The sequence below is a fragment of the Mirounga angustirostris genome, unplaced genomic scaffold, assembly GCF_029215605.1.
Source record: "Mirounga angustirostris isolate CCGP_5_RB_7025 unplaced genomic scaffold, mMirAng1.0.hap1 SCAF_8, whole genome shotgun sequence".
Classification (NCBI taxonomy): Eukaryota; Metazoa; Chordata; class Mammalia; order Carnivora; family Phocidae; genus Mirounga; species Mirounga angustirostris.
In genome coordinates, this window is record NW_026991716.1 from 75,895,788 (window position 1) to 75,916,493 (window position 20,706).

The 20,706-nt window shown below is 34.2% G+C and overlaps 1 protein-coding gene and 1 non-coding gene across 5 annotated transcripts in view; one reads left to right on the forward strand and one right to left on the reverse strand.

Annotated features, from left to right (window-relative positions):
* RNGTT (RNA guanylyltransferase and 5'-phosphatase) overlaps positions 1–20,706 on the reverse strand; it is a 320,109-nt gene that overhangs the window by 41,047 nt on the left and 258,356 nt on the right. For all 4 annotated transcript variants that reach the window (XM_045867220.3, XM_064597860.1, XM_064597861.1 and 1 more), the window contains one exon: positions 12,046–12,112. In XM_045867220.3, the coding sequence (XP_045723176.1) occupies positions 12,046–12,112 (67 nt within the window). The remainder of the gene's footprint in view (positions 1–12,045; positions 12,113–20,706) is intronic.
* Positions 10,251–10,352, forward strand: LOC123838033 (U6 spliceosomal RNA). The gene has a single exon (XR_006789374.1). It is a non-coding gene; the product is annotated as a U6 spliceosomal RNA (small nuclear RNA).

Consider the following 20,706-nt stretch of genomic DNA (forward strand, 5'->3'; position numbering starts at 1 on the left):
ATGAATGATCACCTGTGAAACTATTTCTTGGGTATCAGAAATGGTCTGATCTGGTGACACTATAGAAGGAATTTAAATATTAATATTTAAAATATTTTAGTAAAACTATAAATATTCAAATGGTAGACCTGTATTTGTAATGTTAAATTTCTAATAGTTTCTCCAAATCTTACCTTTCATTACACTTAGCATAATTTTTTAATTTCTTAAACTACAAACTTGTCATTTTTACTTACCAGCAAATAATTCTACAGATAATAGAATTTGGGGATATGAAGAAAATGAATACTTAGATCACTATTTAGAAAAAACTATTTTAAGAGATTATTAGATTTACTTGACTGTATTTCTGTATTCCTGTTTCAGAAGATTAAAGATGCCTCCTATCCATGCCCCACAGTATTAATTTATGACATAATGTTACTTAATGCAGTAGTTTCAAACTTTTGGAGGTGCTCAAGGTAGCAACTTTAATATTGCTGATTGAAATGTTGGCAACATTTATTGATTTGTATTATCTAGCCTCAAAGGCTGTTACTGTTCTTGAAGAGCCAACAAAGACAACATCAATCTGGAGCTTTCCAAACTGCCTGATTCATGGTCATGGATACCTGAAATGGGTCTTTACTGTATTCTCTGCAACTGAGGAGAGGGGGTTGTTTTTTTGAAACTTTATTAGGGAAGAAGACATGTGAATATTCCTTCATAACTGACTATTGGAGAAATTATTTTTCTCCTTTTGTGGGAATAAAGTAAAATATATAATTTCTAGATGTCTCATAGAAATCTAGATCAGAAATTGGAATTATCTGTCGGAAATATGACTTTAGCAATGGTCATTTTAGATGTAATCTTCTGTATTGAAATGGTTATCAGTGCCTTTGAAATTCAAGCCAGAGAAACTACTTCTTTTTGGAAGTAAAATATTGGTAGGAAAACACAAGGGGATAAGAAGTACCATGTTATTTCCTTTTACCAAAATAGAAGGTCTACCTCATTATAAATACCTAATCAGGCATGATACCATTTACTTGTTTGAGAACATTTCAAGATTTAAAAAAAGAATTGTTTATTCTTTTTCTCTCTAAACCACATTTAACAAGAACTAATAAGCTTTGATATAAGTATGGTTTTTAACAAAAACTAAAAGATGCTAAAATAATTTCCAACATTTTTCTATAAAGTGTCTGGCTCAAGAAAGATTGAAAGTCATTGGAATTTTCAGCTAAGAAAAATGCTAACTTTCTTAATTGGAAAATAATTTGAGAACTATATTTAAAATGTTCTCAGAGTAATGTATTCATAAAATCTACATTTCAAATAAAGCTACTGATGTTAATAATTTACAACCACAACCTTAAATTAGAAAATAAAATTAATTTGTATTGCCTCAAAGATATCCCAACTCAAGATGTAATATATTTTAGAAAATAAAGTTTTAAGGCAGTAAATATGTATGTAATTAGAGCCAGAGTTTTAAAAACTTTGATGACTTCATGGCAAATACTTAATGGTTAAAAAAAACAACAAAGAACAAAAAAACAAAACAAAACCAAGCTCTTAGATACAGAGAAGAAATTGATGGTTGCCAGAGGTGGGGTGGGGGTGGGTGAAATGGGTGAAAGAGGCCAAAGATACAAACTTCCAGTAATAAAATAAGTAAGTTATGGGGATGGAATGCACAGCATGGTGACTATAGTTAATAATACTGCATTGCACATTTGAAATTTGCTAAGAGAACAGATCGTGAAAGTTCTCATAAGAAAAAAAGATTTCTCGGGCACCTGGGTGGCTCAGTCGGTTGAGCGACTGCCTTCGGCTCAGGTCATGATCCTGGAGTCCCGGGATCGAGTCCCGCATCGGGCTCCCTGCTCGGCGGGGAGTCTGCTTCTCCCTCTGACCCCCCCCCCATGTGCTCTCTCTCTCTTTCTCATTCTCTCTCTCAAATAAATAAATAAAATCTTTAAAAAATAAAAAAAAGAAAAAAAGAAAAAAAAAGAAAAAAGATTTCTGTAACTATGTATAGTGACGGAGGTTAATTAGACATTGGTGATGATCATTTCACAATGTATACAAATATCGAAGCATTATGTTGTACAACTAAAACCAATATAATTTCATGTCAGTTATACCTCAATAAACAACAACAAGAAAACTTGGTTTCCTAGGCATCCTCAATAATAATGGTAACAGACATCTATTCAGTGCTTTTATGTCTCAGGCACTAGGCCAAATGCTGTGGATCTGAAAGCATACAAGATACCACCCAACTCCACAGGGCTTATAGACTTGTAGACAAGTTTTCTAAGGACCGGAAGATAAGAACACTAAGCCTGAAACATGTGTGACTACAGACAGGCCTTAAGTGTTGCTGAGTTTTAGCAATAACATCGCCAAAACCACCTTGGTAAAAATGGCGTGAGAACCACTACTATGGAATACTTTGGAAACTTTCTGGAACCCTCGTCTGTGATTACTACGTGACTTGTTAGTAAACAATGCACAACTCTCCAGAAAGTTACAACGTGGGCTCACCTGAAAACCTCACGGGAACCCTGAAGCACTCTGGCAGCAAGTGTGCAGGACAAAGAGTTGTCGGCAACTTAAGAGCTATTGTAGAGAAGTACGAAGACTTCTAGGGTTTGTGTTTTTTTCAAACCTTCTTTCACTCTTTGAATCTGTTTTTAACAAAGGGAAAACCACATCTTCCCTTATTATGACATACGAGACACTGAAATTTTGCCTCTTCATTTAGAGTATTATGGAAAATTTAGCCATTATCCAACAAATAGGCTGCACAAATCTAGATCTGATTCCACTGCTTTCTCTCAATTTCTCACCCATCTCCATTTCTTTCTAATTTTTTCCTTAGGGGAGATATTACCTTTATTTCTTTCTCTATCCTCAAAATACATGAAATTACTTGGAAGACCGAGTAGGCGTGGAAGGCTCCCTTCTGTTCTTGAGAATTAGAATTTTTTTTTTAAAACAGAAAATAGCTTTACTTGGCTCCATAAAACATCTTAATTCATTTCTCATTTTTCTTCTCCTATGCTTTCCTCCTCCCTCTTCCCAGCAACTATATCTTCTCATTTTCTTCTCCCTCCAAAGCCACTCGGAGGGCTGTCATCAAGCTTCCTCATTATCATCTGCATTGCGTCAGTGTGGCAGTCTCCTAGCAGAAGCATAAGGCCGCGTTAGCTGGACAAGTCCTGCTCTGCAGCAGTGTTTGCCAAACTGAGTCGTGACCCATTTTCCAAGAGAGAAGTTAACTTAGTGGGTGAAGACCAGCACTGAAAAACCAAATCAACAGAAAAATAAACAGAATAGAATGGAAACACAGCTACTGCATCACACTTTTGAAATTTCACTTTACATTCTATGTGTGTAAATACATGTGTGTGTATGTGTATAGGATCTCAATGGAAATACATTTCTTACCTTCCTACAGGTCATGGTCAAAGTCTGGAAGCCACTAAACTAGAACAGTTCTAAGGGCTGCATCTTTATCTGATGTAATACTTTATATATTTTAGAAATTTAAAATATGGATGCTAAATATTTTCTTTTAGTAAAAAGTGTTGATCTAATAAATATGTCTTCTAAATTCAAATATTTTCTAAAAGATCGTCAGTCAGTAAATAGGTCAAACCAGTTTTCCTAGTGTTTTTCAGTCTTTTCACAACTCAGAGTCCTCAAACAAATACTTTACCTTTAAATTTAACCTTCCCTAAAAATTAAAACCGACAAGTTATTGGCCATCTCAAAAATATGTTTAAGTAACAAATGACAATCTGAACTCAATATACCTTAAAGAAAAAATATTCTATTTTTTAATAGAAAAAAGTCTGAGGGAATGGTATGAATTTCCAAATATGATTTCAAAAATGAAGAAGAGATCACTATTTCTTTGCATCTCTTGCATATGCATACAAATGCAAACACCAATACTACATTTCCTTGGCTATAAGGAGATTTTTTAAAACTTCAAGCTCAGAAAGCTTAGAGTACGAGACTGTGACAAATGGCACCCAGTTCCTCAGCAAGGATGGAACCAGCATCTAAGCAGGGAATAACTTAGCTGTACTGATCATAAAATAACTGCCTCAGACTAATGGTTGTATTCCTTACTTTTCACATACAGAAGCTACATGGAATTCAAGTTAAAATATAGAGGACATTTCTGAGCCATTCTGCAGTGTCAGTGTGGAAACTGTCTGACTCAGCCTCACAGCCTCTCATACTTCTTGGGCTGTCAGAACTGAAAGAGGCAGCTAATACCAAGCCCTGCAGAGAGGGACAGCCCTGTGGCCCTGAGTCTTTCCATAACAACCCGAGTTAATTAAAAGTGATGCTGACAGGCTTCAGTCTGTCTTGGTTTTATGGATTCTGGCTGCTAAGTGGAGCCTCAAGGACTAGAAAGAAACCTATAAGAATAGCACCAAGATTTTTACTAGACTGTGAGATGCTCTAAAAAACAAAACAGAATAACAGTCATAAAATATAAACTATCACTTAAACTTGAACATGTCTATAAAAATAAGCTACAAGTAACAGAATTTATGTACACACATTAAGATAAAGGTATTTCATGAAGATACATGGAAATACCATCTCCTGCCCCCAACAAGGGATTTCTGAAAAACTTCTGGCAGCTTGAAAGCATACAAACAAGAGTTAAGCAAAATTCTATTTTAATCAAAACTTCACTTTTTAATTTCAAAGCCTGCATATAAAGGTATAATGAACTATATCTGTTAAGAAAACTTAAGTCCTGTAGAACCTAGTACATTTAGAACCTTAATCTCAATAAAGTTAAAAGAAGTTAGTCTTGGATGAGGGTGAAATTTGCTTCATTTATAGCACAAAACCATAGCAGTGGATATGTGAGGCAATTCCCTTCTGACTGCATGACAATTCGTTATAAGATGATCAGTGTTTTATTTAGTTTATTAGTTTTGTTTTAGGATAAAACAAGAGATAATCATGCATGTTTAAAATCGAGTTCTTCAGATGACAAACTTCTCCTAAAAACTTAAGTTTATGTTTTCAATACCTTTTTGATTAACCGAAAAATTTGGAAAAACATATTTTATTCACTTTTTAGGGTTCTTAATTTGGGGTCCTTAAATGCCCTTAAAGAGGGCCCATGAGCCCTCTGAAATTATAAGTAGAAGTGCATGTATTTTTCTAGAGAGAGAGAGTTTATAGCTTTCATAGGATTCTGAAAGGAATTAATGATCTGAGAAGAGTCACTGCCTTGGCTGAAAGTTATATACAAAAGGACTGAGCTTGTTTGAAAAAAAAAACCTCCTGGATGACTTATGGAAGATGTTAAAAGATAAAGGTAAGTTCGAATAACTTCCCCTAAAAACAGTGAAACCTGAAACAAGCATGAAGATTACTAGTCTAAGCCTATTTAATAAAGTCACATGTTTGTACATATTTGTGTCTTTAGGGCTTGGATAAGACATTAAAACTAAAAGGTGGGTAATATGGATGCCTGGGTGGTTCAGTCAGTTAAGTGTCTGCCTTCGGCTCAGGTCATGATCCCAGAGTCCTGGGATTGAGCCCCGCATTGGGCTCCTTGCTCAGCAGGAAGCCTGCTTCTCTCTCTGCCTGCCGTTCCCCGATTGTGCTCTCTCATTCTCTCTCTCTCTCTGATAAATAAATAAATAAGTAAGTAAGTAAGTAAGTAAGTAAGTAAAATCTTTTTAAAAATAAAAGGTGGGAAATAATGGAAAAGTGTGTATGTATGTAAGAATGGTTGTAATGACTCATGCTATTCATTAATCGTACAGCTATCTGTTGTCATGCTATAGCAAATTTCTGAACTCATTTAACATTTGTCTAAATATTATCCATTTTGTGTTTTTATGTTTCTCTTTTTCATCTTTATAAAATGGAGCTGCTTTTTTGAAATACAACTGTAATATGTTTCTAACAAAAAGAGCCTCTAACACCAAGCCACTCAAACTTAGTCCTGTGATGTTAATGAATGAGAATTCTTTTTCCGAAATATTCAAGTGAACAGTTTCCTATCTTATTTACCAAAAAAACTCAACCAATATGCTCTTAAGGAAATCAAAGCAGTTTCCATTTATTAAAGGTTATATCTGATATCTATGCTATACAACATAGTATCACTACATTTAGTTTAATGGGAGAAAGATGAACATAACAAGTACTGGTATTTCATGTCCAAAACAAGTCAGGTGCTAGGCAAGGGAGGAAATGAACCTTACTAATCTCAAGCATTGAAGCTATGATTCTTTTATTGTTTTCCAATTAACTTTTAAGTATTCTAATTTGGTAAGGATCAATATAGCATTTTCGTAAGAACCATAAGAATTATGAAGGAACTTCAATGATTAATAAAGATAAGAAATCCTTTCACAATTTATGAGAGAAACCTTTCACAGTAACATCAAAAGGAAAAGAAAGGTGCCCTAAAATAATGGATCTTTTTTTATCCAGGCATAAAGGGCTGGGTGATGGGCATTAAGGAGGGCACGTGATGTGATGAGCACTGGGTTTTATATGCAACTGATGAATTACTGAACTTTACATCTGAAACTAAAGATGTACTACATGTTGGCTAATTGAATTTAAATTTTAAAAATTTAAATAAATAATTAATAAAAAGATAAAGGGTTGGCAAAGGATTGACCTCTGTCACTGAGCTTGTTAGGAAAGGCCTGGATAAAGAAAATGTTATGTCAATAAATCAGGTGAGTGACGGAGGAATTAACCTCATATGTACACTTAGACTATGTTTTTGAAACATGTAACTCACACACACACACACATTGTACCCTTTCCTAAATATGTTATATAAGCCTCTCACTTTTTAGTTATTTCAGTTCTAATATGGAGAAACGGGATTTTCCAAACCAACGGACAGAAAAAAATTAGGCTTTCAAAAATGTTCCTGCAGAAACTTATTAGGATTCCTGGCTACACTGCTGAATTAGGTAAACAGAACATAGAGAGAGGTTTATGAAGAAATCCTTGCCAACTTGTGTTCCAGGGATATTAAAAATAGAAGAAAACAAATGTATCTGAATGCTTGTCATTACTTAAGAAATTTGAAAAGTTCAAGAGGGTCCACAAGTTAAGATCCTGGTGGTGAACTTTTGAGAGTGTTTTGATTTAAATTAAATTAGTGGAGGTATTTAAAGAGGTGCTGATGCTATGGTAACTAAAATAAGATTTTTCATTAAAAATGTCAAAAATGTTACTAAACCTCCTCAATATTAAATATCTTATATGTCCTATTCAGGCTCAGTCTATTATGAAATATCCTTGTTTTTCAAAGCATAAAAATGTATCATATGCAGGTAGAAAGGAATTTAAACTCACACCCCTCAACTGGAACAAGAGAAAACTCATACAGCCAAGAAACAAATGCAAAGAAAAATCAGAGAACTAAACAAAAAACATAAAACAAATTTCACAGGCTTGTAAGATAACATTAACAAAAAGTTATAATAACAAAAAAGGATGATCTCAAACCATCCTTTTTATTAATTACTTTGAAGGTTCATAATTATTATTCCATTTCTTACAAGAGAGCCTAGATGGAATCTAGGATTCAACCCTTAACTAATATTACTATAAAAACAGTTTTTGATGAAAGATTGAATGCTTTCCCTCTAAGATCATGAACAAGGTATGGATGGTCTGTTCTCACCATTTCTATTTAACTCTGTACTGTAAATTTTAGTCAATGTAGTAAAGCAAAAAACAGCAATAAAAGGCGGATCCAGATCAGAAAGGAAGAGGGAAAACTATCTTTATTAGCTGATGATGTAGAAAATCCTATGAAATCTACAAAAAAAAAAGTACTAGCACTAATAATTGAGTATAGTAAAATTGCAGGATTTAAAGTAAACACATAAAAATTGAATCTTTTTATATACTAGCAATGAACAATCAGAAATTAAAATAAAAAATACTTTTATATCTAGAAAACTGTTTCTACAGTCAATGTCAAAGAAATTACTATCTATGTTTTCTCCTAGGAGTTTTATGGTTTCGGGTCTCATAGTTTTTTTGTGTGTCTGGTGTAAGAAAGTGGTCCAATTTCATTACTCCGCAATGTAGCTAGCTGTCCAGCAACATCTGTTGAAGAGACTGTCTTTTCACCATTGTATATTCTTGCCTCTTTTGTCACAGATTAATTGATCATATAAGCATGGGTTTATTTCTGGGCTCTCTATTCTGTTCCATTGATCTGTGCTATCTACTTTTGTGTTAGTACTATCCTGTTTTGATTACTACAGGTTTGTAGTATATCTTAAAATCTGGGGTTGCGATACTTCCAGCTTTGTTCTTCTTTCTCTAGATTGCTTTGGCTATTTGGGGTCTCTTGTGATTCCATACAAATTTTAGCATTCTTTGTTCTAGTTCTATGAAAAATAGTGTCGGTATTTTGATAGGGACTACATCAAAATAACAAGCTTTTGCACAGCAAAAGAAACCATCAACAAAACAAAAAGGCAACCAACTAAATAGAAGAAATTTGCAAATAAAATATATAAGGGGTTAATACCCAAATATAAAGAACTTCTACAATACAAAAAAAAAAAAAATCCAATTAAAAAATCGGCAGACGACCTGAACAGACATTTTTCCAAAGAAGACATACAAATGGCCAAAAGACACATGAAAAGATGCTCAACATCACTCATTATCAGGGAAATGCAAATCAAAACTGCAGTGAGATATCACCTTACCCCTGTCAGAATGACTAGACTTAAAAAGACAAGAAATAACAAGTGATGGTGAGGATGTAGAGAAAAGGGAACCCTCTTGCACTGCTGGTGAAAATGTGAATTGATGCAGCCACTATGGAAAACAGTGTGGAAGTTCCTCAAAAATTTAAAGATATTATTACCATATGATCCAATAATTACACTACTGGATATTTACCCAAAGAAAACAAAAATACTCATTCAAAAAGATATATGCACCCCTATGTTTACTGCAGCATTATTTACAATAGCCAAGATATGAAAGCAACCTAAGTGCCCATCAAAAGATAAATGGATAAAGAAAATGTGATATACACATGCACACCCCCCCACAGACTGAAATATTACTCAGCCATAAAATGAATGAGATCTTGCCATCTGCAACAACATAGATGGACCTAGAGGGCATTATGCTAAGTGAAATAAGTCAGAGAAAGACAAATACCATATAATTCATTCATATAATGGAATTTAAGAAACAAATGAATAAAAAAAAGAAACAAACAAACAAAAAACCGAGACTCTTAAATCCAGAGAACTGGTGGTTGCCAGAGGGGAGGTGGGTTAGGGGACGAATTAGTGAGATAGATAAAGGGGACTAAGAGTACACTTATTTTGATAAGCACTGAGTAATGTACAGCAAAGGTGAATCATTATATTGTACACCTGAAACTAATATACTACTGTGTGTTAATTTCACTTAAGACCTTTTTCCTATATTTATTTATACAGAAATTATGCAAAAAAAAGTCTTCATAAAAATGTTAAAAAATACTTTTATAACATCCCAAATATAAAATATTTATGGATAAATCTATTAAAAATGTACAAGGCCAATATACTGAATCAAAATATTGTTGATATTAAAATCTAAATAAATCGAGAAATATGTGGTCATCATGAATTAAAAGATTCAGTATTGTTAAGATGTCATTTCTCCTCAAATTGATCTATAGATTCAACATGATCCAAGTCAAAATTCCAGTGGGCATTTTTAGAGAAATTGACATGATGATTCTAAAATGTGTATGAAAATTAAAGAAACCTAATTAGCCAAAACAACTTTGAAAAAGAACAAAGTTGGAGGATTTACCTATCTGTCTCCATGACTTATTATTATAAAGATACAATAATGGGGGCGCCTGGGTGGCTCAGTTGGTTAAGCGACTGCCTTCGGCTCAGGTCATGATCCTGGAGTCCCGGGATCGAGTCCCGCATTGGGCTCCCTGCTCAGCGGGGAGTCTCCTTCTCCCTCTGCCCCTCCCCCCTCTCATGTGCTTTCTCTCTCTCTCATTCTCTCTCTCTGAAATAAATAAATAAAATCTTTAAAAAAAAAAAAGATACAATAATCAAGATATTGTGGTATTGGTGGAGGGATAGACATACAGATAAATGGAATAGAACAAGATTCACACATAAATAGTCAATTGATTTTCAACAAAGATACAAAGGCAATTCAATGGTCGAAAGAGTAGTTTTTAAAACATGGTTTTGGTGCTCACTACAGCAGCACATATACTAAAATTGGAATGACACAGAGAAGATTAGCATGGCCTCTGCTCAAGGATAACATGCAAACTCGTGAAGCAAATTTGTGAAGATTCCATATTTTGAAAATTAAAAAAATAAATTAAATTAAAAATGGTTTTACAACAAGTATGTATGTGTCAAAGTATCTATGATATCTATGTGCCAAAAAGGCAGGGGGCTCAGCATTCCTCTATACCTTGAATTTTGAATCATATACAAAAATTAACTCAAATAGATACCAAATCAAAATGTAAAACCTAAAACTATAAAGATTCTACACTACAAAGAAGAAAAATCTCTGTGACTTTGGTTAGGCAAACATTTCTTAGATCAATACCAAAAGCATGAGCCATGGTAAAAAACTAATAAACTGAACATCAACATTAAGAACTTCCACTCTTTGAGGACCCTGTTAGGAAAGGAAAAGAGAAGCCATAGCTGGGGTGGAGAGCGGGGGGGAAGCTGAAAATCACATATCTGATAGAGGACTTATATCCAGAAGATATAAGAATGCTCATAACTCAACAGTAAAAACATAAAAACCCAATCTAAAAAATGGCAAGATTTGAACACACACTTCACTAGAGATGTACAGATGACAAATAAGTACATGAGAAAATGTGCAACATTATTAGGCATGACAGAAATGCAAAATAAACCTGCAGTGAAATACCACTATATAACTGTAAGAGTGACTAAACTTAAAAAGATGGGCCATACCAGGATATGGAGGAACTGGCACTCTCACACCCTACTGGTGGGAAAATAGTTTGGTCGTTTCTTAAAAAGTTAAACATACAACTGCCATTTAATCCAGCCATTGCCAACTTAGGTATTTACCCAAGAGAAATGAAAGGATATATCTCTGCAGAGACTTGTATACAAGTGTTCACAGTAGCCAGGAAGTAGAAACCACCCAAATGTCCATCAACAGGTGAAAAGGTAAAGAAACTGTGCTATAATCATATAATGGAGTACTCCTCAGCATTATAAATAATGAATTATTGGTAAGTGCAACAACATGGATGAATCTCAAAATAATTACGCTGTATTAAAGAGGCTGAGAGAGGGAGAGGGGGAGAGAGAGACAGGACAAATACTGTATAATTCCATTTATATAAAATTCTAGAAAATATGAATTAATCTATGATGACACAAATCAGATCAGTGGTACTGGAAGGGAAAAAGGAAGGGCAGGAGTGAGGAATCTCAAAGAGGTACAAGGAAACTTTTGGGGGTGATGGATATGTTTACTATACTGACTGTGGTGATGGTTTCAAAGGTCTAAGCATATCAAAATTTATATAGTGCTTTGGTCAAATTTAACTCATTACTATGGGCAAGAATATTAAAATAATCAAATCTCGGGCGCTTGGGTGGCTCAGTTGGTTAAGCGTCTGCCTTTGGCTCAGGTCATGATCCGAGCGTCCTGGGATGGAGTCCCGCATAGGGTTCCCTGCTCAGCAAGGAGCTGCTTCTCCCTCTCCTTCTGCCCCTCCTGCCTGCTCATGTTCTCTCTCTTGCTCACTCTTGCTCTCTCTCAAATGCATATATAAAATTAAAAATAAATAAATAAATAAAATGATCAATTCTCTGAAAAACTGAACTACTTCTTCAGCAGGGATATGCAAAAGCAAATGAAATCAGTAATTCAAATTTGTAATATTTTTGATATGTTGATGGTTATTTGCAGGTTTTTGATGGGTTCCGGAGAAGTGAACTACATCTAAGAAAAATACTGGAAAATGAACAATCATACCTTGATTTGTGCAAAGGGTCTTTCATAACCTCCAACATAGAGCAGACCAACATTCTGAGGAAGTAACCTACAAAAAAACAAAACAAAACAAAAACACATTATTTTGAAAATACTCTTCCTTATATAAGAAACTTGTGTAATCATCAAAATTTGTGTAACAAATAGATACCGTGAAAAAAATTGCAATTTTTCTTGTCTTTTTATCTCTATGAGATAGTAACCAGACAAGGAATAATCGTTTTTTTTTTAAACTAATTTGGAAACAGATTATCACAGGAGGGTACTTCTTTGTTTTTGTTTGTTTATTCAAGTATAATTAACATACAGTGTTACATTAGTTTCCAGTATACAATGTAATGATTCAAGAATAATTTTTTTTTAAGATTTTTTTTATTTATTTGAGACACAGAGGTACAGAGAGAGAGAGAGCATGAGCAGGGAGAGAGGCAGAGGGAGAGGGAGAAGCAGGCTTCCCGATGAGCCAGGAGCCCGATGTGGGGATCGATCCCAGGACCCTGGGATCATGACCTGAGCCGAAGGCAGATGCTTAACCATCTGAGCCACCAAGGCACCCCCAAGAATAATTCTTATACTTCAGAAAACAGTGGTAAATGTTGAGAATGGGAACTTAAAACAGTCTAACATATTAGTAATTCTAGCAAAATTACTACATACTGTCTCTGGGAAAAAATTAAAAGAAGTCATGAATATATTTAAAAATCTTTAAGGATTCAATTCAAGAAACACTCATTGTACATCTCTACTATACTACAGGAGATTATACAAACCTAAGTAACTCAGTCCCAAAATCTAACCAGAAAACTAGACACATAAATAAATAACTACCAAAAGGTGGTCTCTGATAAGTGCTAGATAGATGGTTTGCCACTTCAAAATAGTGGAGTAAGAGGTACCTGCTATCGAGGGAGCTGGAAAAGTTCAAATAGATGAGATTTGGTTCAGCCTTAAAGGGTGGGCAGGCAAAGGGAGAAATTTAAACAAGTCCTGAAAATGCAGAAGATCTGAGACAAAAAGTAGACAAGTACAGTTAGAGATAGTGAGAGATAATTTAGTTGAAGATGAAAACCCAAGGAAGTTTGGAATAAACCATGAAGAATGTCAAACGCCGTATCTTTATTTTATAAGCAATATGAAGTTATATTTCTGTAAGATATACTTAGTTCTTATAAAAAATAAATACACATGAAAATAAAAAGCAAACCATACAGAGGGTAAAAAAAATAATAATGGTTACCTTCTCTGCATCATCCTTCCCTTCCTATTCCCACTTCAAAGAGATCTATCATTCCTGACTGCATTAAACAATGTGAATTAGGGGCGCCTGGGTGGCTCAGTCATTAAGCGTCTGCCTTCGGCTCAGGTCATGATCCCAGGGTCCTGGGATCTAGCCCTGCATCGGGCTCCCTGCTCGGCGGGAAGCCTGCTTCTCCCTCTCCCACTCCCCCTGCTTGTGTTCCCTCTCTCACTGTGTGTCTCTCTCTGTCAAATAAATAAATAAAATCTTAAAAAACAAACAAACAATGTGAATGAAGAAACACCATCATTAGAATTGTGCTTGTGGAGCGTATAGTGGTACAGGTTATGAGAAGAAGATAATTAAACATTCTTGTGATTATCTCATTTTTCTTTTATCATAAATCTTTTCTCAATGGACACTGTGAGTAAATGAACGCAACTCCAGTCTTAACCTTAATGTGCATAAAGAATATGAAAAAAACTGCCTATATTCCTTGCCCAAAGCAACTAGGCCAAAATACATCTCCTCAGAGGCTAGGTAATGAAAATTAATAGCATTTCATGGAAGGTAAAAAAATGATCTCAAGGATGACTGTATATTCTATTGCATGAATCTGAGAATGAAACACTGAGTAGTATTTAAAGTGAACAAAAGACTGCAAACTCAAAACAATCCCATGGGAATTTCTCAGTGTTTCATATTGGTTTAATCATAAAAAATCAGAACACAAGATTATCATAACCATCCTTTCAAATTTATAGTTAGTGACTTAAAAAATCCTACTTCAATAATTCCAGGCTATGCATTTCTTCATATTTTAACTTCTCTGAAAACTGAATGCCTCTGATATTCTATGATGTCTTATAATCACTGTCTCCAGGTGACAGGTGTGAGATGGTTCTGTAGTTACCTTCCATTGACTCAGTCTAGGAAGACTAAGAAAACACACTTTCAAAGCACCTTAGACTTTATGAAATAAGGTGATAGATATTCAATCTCCCAGGAACATCCTCTGCTCCTCGACATTCTTTAAAGGCTTATAAAGCATTAAAGGCCACTAAAAGAATGTTAATAGCGATTAACACAATCCTGATTAAACCAAGTTAGCAAAAAGCTAAAGTTTAGAATATAAGTGATACTTGCAGTAATTCATTTTAGCATGTTGTTGAAGGTCATAAACATGACTAAAGGCATTTGTTCACCAACTATAAGTAGAAAGCATAGGCAATGTCTCTAAATCTCAACTGTGAAATGGAGAATTTCTTAGCCATCAGTTAACATATAAGAAATGAAATCTCTCACAAATCATTGCCAGTATCACAAATTTAATGTTAGTTATATATAGCAGTGGTAATTTATTTCCTATATAACAAATGTTCACAAAAACCTTAATAAACCCCCTTCAGAAGTAAGAATAGTCACTGTTCATACAAATAGATGCTAAAGAAAGAAGAGAATAAAAGCTGGCTGACATTTAAAAATCAATATGCCTCTAATTACTATGCATATGCATTTCAGGAAGCTTGCCAATATACCATTTAGTGTGGCCCCCCTTCCTCCAACTTGCCTATCTAACAGCTACCTTTCCTTAAACAAGAAATTTCTTAAATATATCAATTATGTAGCATATACATGTTTCACTTTTTAAATACTGTTCTCTCTCATTCATGTACCTATTATTACTTACCATAGATTATATTACCACCATCAACTGAGTGGGTTTTAATATGCAAACAATGAATCATGGAACACTACATCAAAAACTAATGATGTAATGTATGGTGATTAACATAATAAAATAAAATTTTAAAAAAATATGTACCATATGATCGAAAGACCTGCTATGCACAAAATAATTAACACTCGAAAAACACTTTTAAGGTGGGATATTTCTTTAACCGTTTTTACCTTTCAAAAAATTATTTTGCCAAATTGTATACATAATTGTTGTCAAATAATACACCATTTTATGGTGACAGGGTACTTGCATATAATACAGCAATCACATATTTTAAATCCCCAGAGTAGGGCATTAATTCAGCACTGATAAGTGCATTCATATGTATATGTTAAAATAGAAACCCTGACTCATTTAGTACCAGATAACTGCTTTGCCCTTAAGTTACATGAACATTAACACAACCTTTATACAAATGTTAACAATTCCTAAAATATTTGTTTGTAACTAAATACTTGATAGTGTGTCTATCAAAGAAGGAAATAGCAGGGTACCTGGGTGGCTCACTTGGTTAAACATCTGACTCTTGATCTCAGGGTCATGAATTCAAGCCCTGAGTTAGGCTCCACGCTGGGCATGGAGGAAAGTAGCAATAAGACATGGGGGTGGGAGAATCAGGGATGGACCTATTAGAGTTGTTTTTTGTTTTTTTAAGATTTTATTTATTTATTTGACAGGGAGAGAGAGGGGGAGAGAGAGAGCACAAGCAGGGGGAGCAGCAGAGGGAGAGGGAGAAGCAGGCTCCTCACTGAGCAGGGAGCCCAATGGGGGGGCTCCATCCCAGGACCCTGGGATCATGACCTGAGCCGAAGGCAGACACTTAACCAACTGAGTCACCCAGGCGCCCCAGACCTATTAGAGTTTTTGAAAAAGTAAACACAGGTAAAACTAATGTTCATTTTGCTTAAATTCCCAAATACAAATATTAACAAATATCTATCCTGGAAAGAATGCTGTAAAGTTATTTCCAGAAAAGTTTCTCACATAAATGAAAAATAAAACTTGTCAAGTAACAGAATGAACATTATTTAAAAGGACCTCATTCACCATAACCTAATGATATATCAGATATAAAAAACTGCTTTAAAAGGAAACTGAGTCTGTAATTGCTTCAAATTAAAAAGTTAAAAAAAGGAAAGGGAATCTTTTAAAAATAAGAATAAGCTAAATAACTCAAAATTAACTACTCTGTCTACAACCCATAATTACAATACTTACTAAGAGATGTATTTTTCAACTGCAACAAAATATCCTGAAAAAATGAACAGTTTGTTTATTTATTTATTTATTTTTAAAACCGAGAGCATGCACACACATGCATGAGCAGTGGCGGGGTGGGGGGGAGGGGCAGAGGGAGAGGGAGAGAGAGGATCTTAAGCAGGCTTCAAGCCCAGTATGAGCCGGAGGTGGGGCAATCTCATGATCCTGAGATCCTGACCTGAGCTGAAGTCAAGAGTCAGATGCTTAACCGATTTGGCCACCCAGGTGCCCCAAAATTTACAGTATCTTTAATGCTGATTTACATAAAATCCTACTTCTTAGAGAAACTGCATCCAATATATCTACTACTAGGAAAAAGGAGAATGCAAATGCATTTAATATGGAATCAATAGCACACTTTTGAATTTGAGAAAATGCATATTACTGAGAAGGCCTCTATTCTTTAAGACTCCTATTAGGATGTAAATAACAGCAGCATATACCCTTAGGCCCAGAAAAAAACCTGGATGAGCCAATGAGCAAGTTTATTATTATCTTTAGAGACTTTTCATAGCCTACACTTTTTCTATTCTGGTTTACTTTCTAAACCCTAGTACAGGCATAACAAGTGCTCTGGACTTTTGTTAAAACAAAACAAAACAAAACACTACCACCACCAATACCATGTTTAAGGAATCTGCATGCCAACAGAAATAAGTTACCTAAAAATGAAGTTTGGTTAAATGAAGTATATATTGAGTGAAATAAATAACAAATAATAAATAAGACTAGGGAAGGATAAATACAATGCAGAAGCAAACAAAAGAAAATTGAATCATTTTGCAATGGTATATAAGAAGAAATGTTGAGCTATCAGTATTCAGAGAACAAATATATCTGTAACAATATTATCAGACAGAAAAAACTCAAGGTAAAAAGTATTATTGAGGTAAAGAAAGATATCTCAGAATAATAACAGGTTCAACTTGTCAAGAAATTTATATGCATCAAATAACAGAGCTATAAAACATATAAATCAATTAACAATGTACATGATGAAACTAAACAAATCCACAATCATAGTAGCAGTTTAAACTTTCCTCTCTTAGTCAGTGATGGAAAAAACAGAGCACAAAAGCAATAAGAATATAGAAGAACTCAAGCAATACCATTAACAAAAATATATAGGGACACCACCCAACAGTTGCACAGTACATGGACCACAAAATACAGATACACAGAAAATTTATAAAAAGTGGCCATATGCTGGGCCATGAAGCAAATTTAAAACAAAATTATTTATTTATTTATTTATTAAGATTTTATTTATTTATTTATTTGACAGAGAGAGAGAGATAGTAAGAGAGGGAACACAAGCAGGGGGAGTGGGAGAGGGAGAAGCAGGCTTCCTGCCGAGCATGGAGCCCAATGCAGGGCTCGATCCCATGACGCCAGGATCCTGACCTGAGCCGAAGGCAGACGCTTAACAACTGAGCCACCCAGGCACCCCAAAAACAAATAAAATAATTTAGATTACAGTCTTTAAACACAAGAATTCAGTTAGAAGTCAAGAACATAAAAATAACCAGAAAATCCTCATTTTTAAAATGATAGAAATACATCAATAAATAACCTATAGGACAGAAAGGAAATCCCAAAGGAAATTATCAAATATTTTTAGGTAACAAAATAACAATATATCAAAACTTGTAAGATACAGCTAAATCCAACTTAGACAGAAATTTATAACCCAAACTGTATATGTCAAAAAAGAAATGCTGAAAATCAGTGAGTTACACAACCACCTCAAGAAATTAGAAAAATACCACTAAATTAAACCCAAGGAAAATAGAAGAAAATAAGCTGAAATTCATGAATAGAAAACATACACTAGTAGGATTAAAAGATTAAAAACTGTTTCTTCTAAAAGAATGATTAAATTGATAAATCCCTAATGAGACTGACAAATAAAAGATAAAGCACAAATAGTATCAGTAATAACAGAGAACACAGCCTACATATACTAAAAAATAAGAGGATATTGTAAACACACTAACAAGTTTGAAAATTGAGACTAGAAAAACTTCCAGAAAAATACAGTGAACTAAAACTGACATAAGAAAAAATAGAGTATCTTACTTATCCTACCATAAAAATTTTTAATGATCTCCCCAAAGAAAGCAAAAGGTCTAGATGGATTCTTCAGCAAACTCTACCAAATATTTAAAGGAAAATTAATTCTAATCATATACAATTTTTACCAGAATATAGAAAAAGAAGGAATATTTATATTTTAACAAGTCAGGATAACTCTGACACTCAGATATGAAAAGGCAATACTGATCAAGAGAGAATAAAGACAAGCAAGAGACCAGGGAAAAATATTTGCAAGAGGACTTTTATCCAAAATATTAAAGAACTCTTAAATCTCAACAATAAGAAAATGAGCAACCTAATTAAAAAATGGCCAAAGACCTAAATAGACATCTTGCTATATATATATATATGTATATATATAGCACGTAAGCATAAAAAAAGATGTTCAACATCACAAGTCATTAGGGAAATGAAAATTCAAATGAGACACCACTATACACCTATTAGAATGGCCAATATACAAAACACTGATACCAAAGTATGTTAGTGAGAATGTGGAGCAACAAGAACTGTCATTCATTACTGGTAGACATGTAAAATGTAGAAGAACAGTTTGGCAGTTTCTTATAAAACTAAACATAGTCTTACCATATGATCCAGCATCACACTCCTTGGTATTTACCCAAATGAGTGAAAAACTTATGTCTACCTAAAAACCTAACAGCTAGGTGATGATAAAAACAGAAGAAACTACATGCTGGGAGAGAGAAGATAAATGGGAACTCTCTATTTTCTGCCCAAATATCTGGAAACATAAAACAATTCTAGGGCGCCTGGGTGGCTCAGATGGTTAAGCGTCTGCCTTTCGGCTCAGGTCATGATCCCAGGGTCCTGGGATCGAATCCCGCATCGGGCTCTCTGCTCCACGGGAAGCCTGCTTCTCCCTCTGCCTCTCTCTCTCTCTGTCTCTGTCTCTCATGAATAAATAAATAAAAAATCTTAAAAAAAAAAAAAAACAATTCTAAAAAAAAACCTTTATTTTCTTTAAAAAATGCAATGTTGATAGTACAAGAAAGGAACTGTATAGGTCAATTTCTCTCATGAACAAAAATGCAAAAAGAAGGAAGAAAAGGAGGAAGGGAAGCCCTACATAAATGAAATGAGAGAATATATCATGTTCGTGGATAGGAAACCTCAATGTTGAATATACTTAATGCAATGTTAATAATTCTGACAGAATCTCTCTGAGAAACTTAGTAAGCTCATTACAAAATATACATGGGAAAGCAAAAGAACAAAAATATAAAAGATTCTCCTAAAGAAGAACAAAGTAAGGAGACTGGCTCCATTAGCTATCACAACTCCTTACAAAGCTTCAGCAATAAAAAATATGTGGTATTACCATGGGACAGAGCTTCAGCAATAAAAAATATGTGGTATTAACATGTGGTAAAAAGCCAGTGGAATATAGCAGAGGATCTAGAAACAGACCTACACATAAACAAACACTCGATTAATTAAAGGTGGCACTGCAGGACAGTGGAGAAAAACCTTATAAGTGTAGAAGGAAAATAAACTTGGGTAAACTTCTCTTTAATTTTAACGTGACAAAAGAAAATACTGGTAAATCATATATATAAAAATTTCAACAAACCATCAGGGCAAAAATAGCATAAATAAAGTCAAAAGATACCTGACAAACTATGGGAAAACATTTGCGACAACACTACAGAGAAGAAACTAATAATTCTATTATTAAAAACTCAAAAACTGAAGGGGAAGATGGCCAAAAACCTGTTGGAACAATGAGAAAAAGACATAAAAAGGCAATACACACACACACAAAAGGACATTAAGAATATATAAAAATATTCAAACTTACTTGTAATTAGAGAAATACATATTAAAACAGCCCTCAGATACCATTTCCAACCTATCAGATTGGCAAAAATTGAAACATATGCAGAATGCATTCTGTTGGCTACTCTGGAGGAAACAAAAGTTCTCATATACCGTTGTTGAAAGAGCAAACTAGGACAATGGTCATGGAGGGACACTTCGCAGTATCTAACAAAACCACATATGCACTTAGCTTTTGACCTAATAACCTCTCTTCTAACAATCTGCCTTGAAGATACACCTCCAAATACTCAAAAATACACACGTACAAGGCTATTCACTTGCACACTATTGGTATGCAAAATATTGGAACAACCTAAGTACACAGCAGAGTAGTTAAATAAGTTATTGTAAATCCACACAATGGAGTAATATGTACTGTAAAAAATAATGAGGAAGATCTCTAATTACTGATAGGGAGCAATTTCTAAGATATACTTACCGATAAATGAAAAAAGAAAAGTAAAAA